The 8,373-nt window shown below is 33.5% G+C and overlaps 1 protein-coding gene across 1 annotated transcript; it reads right to left on the bottom strand.

Moving 5' to 3' along the window:
* Window positions 1-570: 570 nt before the first annotated feature.
* Window positions 571-8,240, bottom strand: Ufm1 (ubiquitin fold modifier 1). The gene is made up of 6 exons (XM_015484234.2): window positions 7,954-8,240; window positions 7,821-7,877; window positions 6,237-6,294; window positions 3,265-3,304; window positions 2,221-2,253; window positions 571-710 (listed from the first exon to the last, which is right to left on the bottom strand). Coding segments are annotated over exons 1-6 (258 nt in total). The 5' UTR covers window positions 7,956-8,240; the 3' UTR covers window positions 571-642.
* Window positions 8,241-8,373: the final 133 nt, after the last annotated feature.

Below are 8,373 nucleotides of genomic sequence, written 5' to 3'. Positions count from 1 at the left end.
GACTTATTTGTTATGGGATGTGACTTTATATACATAAAGGTTAGCTCAAAAGTAAGATTTTTGGTCCTCTGGTACTAAATTAAATGTAATTTACATGACACATGAAGTCTAAAACTTACAACACTAAATGATAAAGTCAAGACAGTTAACCATCATCAGTCTATCATCATCATCACAAACTATACACTTAAAAATCAAACTATTTATGAGTCTGTAAGTCAGATGCTGTCTAGCAAACTTCCATCTATGACTCATTTCCTTTTACATTTTTAACTCAAATACAAATATGTAAGATTAAGTAAATTTTAATTTTCCAAAAGTTCTCCAGAAAGAATTATCATAATCATCCAGGTAAAAAACACAGTTGGATAATCCATTTTCACAAATGAACTCCGTACTTGTGTTGTGAGGTAGCAATCAACACCTCTAAGACCTTCTGTGGTGGCAGTTCCCGCTACTCACAAGCATTCCCTCTGCACATGAAGATCATGAACAAAGAAGGGACCAGAAGAGTCCACTTTTCATTGTTTCACTGACTTCTTGTGTTTTCGTAGTATGCTAAATGCCTGATTTCAAATTTACAACAACAAAAAATACCAATATTTATTCTGAAAAGTAATTGTATGTTCCAAGTAGCAGATATTAACAAGTTCCAACACGATCTCTAGGAATAATTCGAAGTTCTGAACCGTGCTTTAGAAAAACATTTCCTACACAAACAAATAAAACATAAAGTTAGGTTTCTAAAAAATGGCAAATTGACAAGTTATCTTAATAATCCAATGATTATTACATACAACAAACTGTGTATTAAAAAGTAAAGTAGGTGCAAAAGATCAAGTAACATCAGAATCCAATTCCAACGTTTTGTTTTTTTGTTTTGGTGGTACTGGGGTATTGAACCCAGAAGCATTCTACCAAGGTGCTATATCCCCAGTACTCCTGCTCACTTTTTTTCAAATTTTGAGACAGGATTTTGCTAAATTGCTGAGGCAACTTGCCATCCTCCTGCTTCTCGGCCTCCCCAGTGTGTACCATCATACTTGGCTTAATTCCAAGCCTTTTAAGTTTTGTTCCTACTTTTCCCATAGCTTTACAACCAACAAATGTTTGCTTTAAAATTTTAAATAAGAACACTAGCCATGAAAATACTAACAATCAGCAAAAAACAAGAATTAATTTCATCATGAATACTTGACTTAATACACAATAGAATACCTAAAGACAGAAAAAAAATTAAATTATCACAAAAGACAAAAGTTATATAAATTACAAAAATCTAGATACTCTGAATCTATTTTGGGTCAATTATTCACTGAGATTTCTTCATGTCCAGTGAGATACACAATTTAATTTTGAAATGTAATATAATAAGCATAATATTAGAGTAAGTAATAGCTAAAATTAACGTATACAACACAAAATTTCTAGAATAAGACAAAACCTTAATCTACTAAGTTTGAATACATGTATATAATAAAATGCCTCACAATTTTCAATAAAAGCCCTTTTCAATTAAAAAAATATATATACTTAAAACTGTTGATTTAATTAACAATTTACAATTTTATATCATTCCTTACTTTCTACATGGCTAAATTTCACTAGTGGTCTTTAAGGAAAATTTTTTTTTATTATAATATAAAAGTACCTTAGAATATAGTAATTAAAAAGTAACTACTATTTAAGAATGAGGTTATATTATATTAAATCATATGTAATTTCAGAACATTAAAATTAGATGGTTAACCTAAAAGAACATATTTCAGAAATAATAAAAGTTTTTTGTTTTTTTTTTTTAATAAAGCTTAAGACTACTTTTAATAAGGACTTTTACTTTGCATGTTGATTAGAACATCAATGTGTCACTCTGAATTATGTGTAACAGTTTAGAAGTCTGGAGTGTGGACTCAACCCTCTTACATGTAAATGACTATGTTCTTTAAAATAAAATAATAATAGCTAGGACCTACTGCATGCTAAGGATGCATAATGCAAACATTAAACACCTGCTCCCTCACAACCACCTTAAGAGGCCAAAATTATCATTTCCATGAGAGTACAATCTTACCTTCATACATTTTGTTATGTATTAGTTAAAAACTTTCCCTAAACAACAGCTACAACCTACTGAAAATCTTTAATTAGAATGAATTAAATACTCATCATCAATAGACATATAATTCACTCCCACTTCATGATTTTCAAATAGATACTCACCAGCAGTCTGTGCAGGATTTATTCCTATTCCATCTAGAAAACAAGTTATAAAGTCATGTAAGTTATTTCTAAAGAACCAGAAGAGATTTACCAATATAGTGCTGCTGCATAAACCCCAGAACATGAGTGAGAATCTTCCAGGTAAGTTACCTGTTTAAATCTACTGTTATGTATTTATGTACATTGCTGTATTAAACAAAAATAGCTGTCAATGTGATGATTCTAATAAATTCTATGGAAGACACATTTTTTTAATCCTGTTTTGCTACAAAGCATAAAAATGTTTGTCAATTCTTCTAAAAAGCTAAAGGCATCTTAGATATGCCATTAATAATTTCCATTCTGGTTTGAGGTATGAAATCTTAAGGGTGGTAGGGTACACAAAGTCATTTAGTTCAAGTTCCAATTACAATTTGAAATTTTCAAAATATTTTCTTGAGTTATTCATTTGTGAACCTAAAACTTTCCAGAAAGTAGGAAAGCTTTCTTATAAACAGAAGCACTTTAATTTAATAACATACAGCATATTTCATAGTAGGAAATTCTGACATACCTAAGTTAAATCATGATACCATACTTTAAGCTCACCTCTCTTAGTATTCTAACTGGACATAAACCACTTGCTCACTCATTTATATTAGTCTGTGTACTTGAAAGACGATGAAACCCTCCATGCAAGCTTCACTCCCATTTTCTTATTCTACTATTTCATCATAAGAATAGTTCCATCATGCTAAACTTTTATCAGAATTCAAAGATATTCAAATTTTTAAAACTGTATCCATAAATGGATAAAATACTACAAATTTGGAAGAGTTTTCTACCAGGAAAGGTAAAGCAAGGCATGGTAAAAGAACATGCTTGCTTAAGTTCCTGTATTTTAGAGCATTTTCTGATACAATAATCCTGGCATAGTTTACCATTAACTTTATCATTTATATTAGTATATTCGGGCTTTTTGGATATAAGTTATTGTTAATTAATTTGATTTCTTTTAAATAATATCTGTATCTCTGAGGTAATAGTTTTAAAGTAAATTCTTACCATTGGTAATAATTGCACTTGTTGCTGCAGGAACTTTAAACTAAAAGGGAAAAAGGAAATAAATTTAAAAAATGTGTAACTACCAAAGAAGAATAACAAGGATGGGATACATATCACCAATTCTAAAATCCCAAAATGTATGTGATTAATCTTTCAGAATAAGTGACATTAAAGCAAGCACAATTTGCTTTAATGAAGAGCCCTGTACTCTAAATAATGCATTTGACCGCATAAAGGAGACCAATAATTGTAAAACATTCCTTATTTATATACTATACAAAAGAAAACATTGTCAATCTATGGTCCAATCAAGGCCTATTCTTTTGGCTTAGACATGTTTCCTTTATCACGCATAATTCTCCTACATAAGCAAAAAAATAAGTATAGTTGATGAAAATATTTCTATAATTTCTTCATAGAAATGGCAGGTTTCAAACAGATGCTCTCTTGTGTTTAATGGGAGTACCTCCGGAAGATTTTTAGATAACCACCAAGGCCTGTATTCCTTCCTCAAAATCTCCTTAAATGATTTGTTGATGTATATCTCAAAGGACTGTAATATTCCAATTATGTTGCTAGGAAATAACTATGAAGTTCAGTTAGGTACAGGTAATGTCAATTAGACAATTATGTGACTGCTACATGGGCAACTGCGATAGGAAGACACTCCTGACCTATTTCAGAGATGTTATAAAAAGATGTGCTTTTTGAATCAAAGGATAAGGCATGGAACTTATTGGTAGATAAGGGAGAGTCCATCTTGTAACGCTCTAGAGACCTGGAGCTGACAAAGTGTTCATGTCTTTATAGTTTATTCATTTTATCCAACAAATATTTATTAAGCATGTCTGTATGGACTAGTTTTATAGAATATTATCATTTAGTTTGGTGACCAATAAGTTTGAAAAACATTTATACTGAAGCAATACTCTTAATAAAGCTCTGATCAAATACCAAATTATTAAACAACTCAGATTTTCAAAGAATCCTACAAAGTTTTCAATTACTCTACTTACTCTTAAATCATGACTCAACACTTAAATCATGTCCATTTTAACATACATTGTGTATTTTCTTAAATCACATTTTGTAGTGGCTGAGTATTTTATAAACTTTAAAAGCCAAAAGCAACTATTAACACAGTTTGTCTTTTCTCCAAAATACAGAAGCAATGATTAAGGTGAAACCTGGGCTGGGTGTGACATCAAATACAGTAATTAGTCTTCTGATCTTACACTACTGTCATGTTTTCTCTTGGATACAATATTTAATGTTCTCAGTTTTGTTTTCTATTCCAATTTAACAATTCTTTTAATTTAGGATGCTAAGAAGCTCTTCTGAAGTTTTGACAACTCAGTGAGTCATGTAATAGGAAATTTTGTTATTGTTTATTAAAATAATTTTATTAGGGTCTTAAATCTGGACTATTGGCTTCTCTGTGAGAGCCCCTCTCACCTCTGCCTGAAGTCATATTCTTTCAAAACATGTAATACTCACAATTCATAATTATATGCTACATCAAAACTTTAATTAACATATATGGTTGAGTGAATGTTGTTAGTTTATTTTCTACTATATGTCCCTTGGGATTTTCTTCTACTTTCCTGAGAAAACCAAGGTTATAACAATGTATTAAAATTATAAAAGATACACCATAAAATAACTAAAAAATATATTATAATAATAATGATTTATTATAACTTTTACAGATCTGCTTCTTAAATCAGAAACCTACTATGCCCAAGACAGGGAATATTTCTTGCAAATGATGCATGCAGCAAAGCAATAACAACATCCTGTATTCAGATCTGTGTCTCATCTTATTTTACCTATTCTTTTGCATAAAGAATAAATCAAAATTGACAATAAAACTTTGTAGTTTAATTCTAAGTAAGGAACAAATGATGCTAGTGAACTAACATTAGTTTAGGAGCTAAGAGCAGTAACTAGTTGGCTGACTTCCCAATAACCACACAAATACAGGGAAGGGTTATAAGTTAATCATGTTTCTTATTTATTTAGGTATTAACATCATTTTTATATGACTATACTTTCCTAAGACCAAAACATTTGGTTTTGGGTTACTCTGAACCTATCTAACACTTTTAATTCCCCATAAAATTTTGGTAAAAGGTATTATATCTTTATACAAAATTACTTAATCAGATAGGAAGGACAGGCATTCACTACTAATTTTACAAATTGATAAAGAAAGAGTGCTAGGAATGTAGTTTAGTGGTGAAGAGCCTCCCTCGCATGGGTGAGGCCCTGAGTTTGATCTATAGCAAAGAAGGTGGGAGGAGGAACCAACACACACACACACACACACACACACACACCAGCAAAGTGGAGAAGAAAGGAACTGAAGGATTTATTATAGCATACAGTTACTTAATGACATAACTAAAATAAGAGATCTAAAGTCTCCCAAGTTACATTTCAGTGCCATTTCTACTTTTCCATGAGTCATATCCAAAGATTTGATTACACATGTTTCTGATAATGGATGAAAATTTTTTTTATTTCTCAACAGCTAAAAACTTCACCTTTTAAAACTAAACACTTTTCAAAACAATTTTACTCACAATCTACAAGGTCAGGCATAAGATTTGGAAAATATGATAAAAATGTTTTTTAAAAATATATAATTCCAGAATCAAAACAAGTAAAAATTAGTGTTCAAAATTTACAGTGATATAAAGTTGTTGTTTTTTTTTTTCAAAGTTTACATATCTTCACTACCTTCAAGGAAAATTCTCCTTACAGTTTTTAACAGTTGCATAAAACTGGTGTGACAATTTGTTCAACTCATTTTTTTTGGTCTAAAAGTAAGCCTTAACTTTCACCGTTATCATAAACATAATAATGAACCCATAGGGAAATGCTAAGTCACAATACATACAAACTCAAAAATTTTTGAAAGCCATTGCCAAAGTGTATTACATAAAGATAATTCCAATTTCCATACTTACTTCTTCTGCTGCAAATTTTAAGACTGCTGTAAAAGGTGTACTCTCAGGAACACTAAGTCTGGAAGAAGAATTAAAGAATGTTAAAAACTTGGATTTATTTCAAGAACCTTTTTTCTTATTTCTTCCATTGTAAGTGATCTAGACAAAGCTGTCTTTTGAGTTTCAGAATTATTTGTTTTGATTACAGTACTATTTCATTGACTCTAAAATTTAAAAAAAAGGAAGCAAATACCCACTTGAAAACTTTTAAAACTTTAAAATTGAAAGCTAATGCCCACAGATATAGATTTATGTATTTTACCTTTTTTGATACAATTAAGTTTAATGTATCAGCTAATTCTTTCTAGAGACAGATTTCAAGAAGTTTAAATCTCTTCTTGTTCCTCAGTCCACTTTATTGCCTTTCATCTAAACATTATTTTACCCAATGTGGCAATGTGTTTTATTTTCCAAGTTGGCGGCTTTTCATAGGGGTAGATATGTTTTGACTGTAAATGCACAGAGGGCACTATGATTTTATAGGTATGTAGTAAATTTACAGACGAGGGGATGGTAAAAATGAGAGAACTCCCCCTCTATTATCTTGATAGCAAAGGGAAAAGGAGTTGTGGAAAGTTTTGAAATTTTTATATAATCCTTTCTGACAATAAGAGAAAAGTGAGCACACTTGAGGAATACAGGAGAGTGCCCATTATTAATTTTATATAAAGCACATCAGCTTAATTATGTATTTTTCCAGGAATATTCAGTCACAAATAGAAAATGAAAATGGTTAAGAGTTGGTGTCTCCCGAAGCAAAATATGTCAGGAAGAGAAAGGGGGACATCAGAATTGAGGGCATTTGCAAGGGAATGATTTTTAAAATGGACCACAAACTATAAGCTGGATAAGGAAAAAATAAGTGGGATATGGCACTGGGGAGTGGGGAGTGATAGAATAAAAAGCCACTGTCATCTGTGGATTAAAAAAAGACTTGTATAAGACATATTAGAGTAAATCAGCTGGAAGGAGAGAATGTAGTAACCTATAAGACAGTGCCTGAAATTAATATTTTATGTTATTAACTTTCAACACAGGAAGTGTGTGGCTTGAGGCTCAATTACTTTGTGATATCCTGTTGAGTCATATACACAACAAAATAAAAAAAAAAAAAACTTGACAACAAGCGGTCAAGTAACTTCAGAGTCTGCACTGGGAAGTCTTCCCTAACTTCCTCTAACAGCTGCCAAAATGGCTCTAGGACTTTGCAATCACCAGGAGTGAGGGGCTGTTCAAGAGGACAGAGCCTTGTTCAAATGCCCTCCCGCTCCCTCGTTCACCAAAGGAATTCCAAAGCGGATCCGGATAAACTAGAGTCACGCAGCCCTACCCCCGTGCAAGGGCCCAGCTGTCACTCAGGGGAGCATGCGGGGACCTCTCCTTTAGGGTTCCGGCGGGAAGAATTCCTGGAACGGCACGGACTGGGCAAAGGGAGGGAAGGGAAGCAAGCTGCGCGGGGTGGGAATCCTTGGAAAAGTTCGACCGCGTCCAGCCCAGCGCCGGCTCGCCCAGACCACAGGCCCTCGCCCCAGCACAGCTACTCACACTTTATACGGCAACCGTGGGTCCGACGTCAGCGTAATCTTAAAGGAAACCTTCGACCTGAGAAAGAGCGAGGGAGAGAATTAGGATCCGGTAGGGGATCAGGGACTGGGGCGGCTAGAAAGCAAAGACTTACATGGTGGAGTAGGTCTGGGCGGACACCCCACGCCAATTTGGCGAAGTAGCTCCAAGCCCTCACCAGTGAAGAAGCGTCTGGGCCCCTCCCGACTCAGCTCCACGTCTCCCTCCGCAAACTGGGGACCTCCAAAGCTGCTGCTGTCCAAAGAATTGCCTGAAAACTGGTTTCAGATTCTCAAGGTAGACGAGGCCCCAAAGTCACTAATACCACGGATTTTAGACTTCTGTCTCGAAAACATAGCAGTAGTTACATACAAATACTGTTGTTCTAAGTTCAGTTAATTTATGTTACATTTTTAGTAAGGCACAATACGTCTGAGCATAGAGAGTAGGACCCTAGGCTCCACTGGGAGGTTGGGTCGGAAGTAAGGAAATCCACTAGACCCAGGCGGTGCGAGTGGGTCAGGGGCGGGACTGG

The sequence above is a fragment of the Marmota marmota genome, unplaced genomic scaffold (assembly GCF_001458135.2).
Source record: "Marmota marmota marmota unplaced genomic scaffold, marMar, whole genome shotgun sequence".
Classification (NCBI taxonomy): Eukaryota; Metazoa; Chordata; class Mammalia; order Rodentia; family Sciuridae; genus Marmota; species Marmota marmota.
Note: the sequence above shows the minus strand (reverse complement) of the source record. Positions and strands in the feature narration are given on the sequence as shown.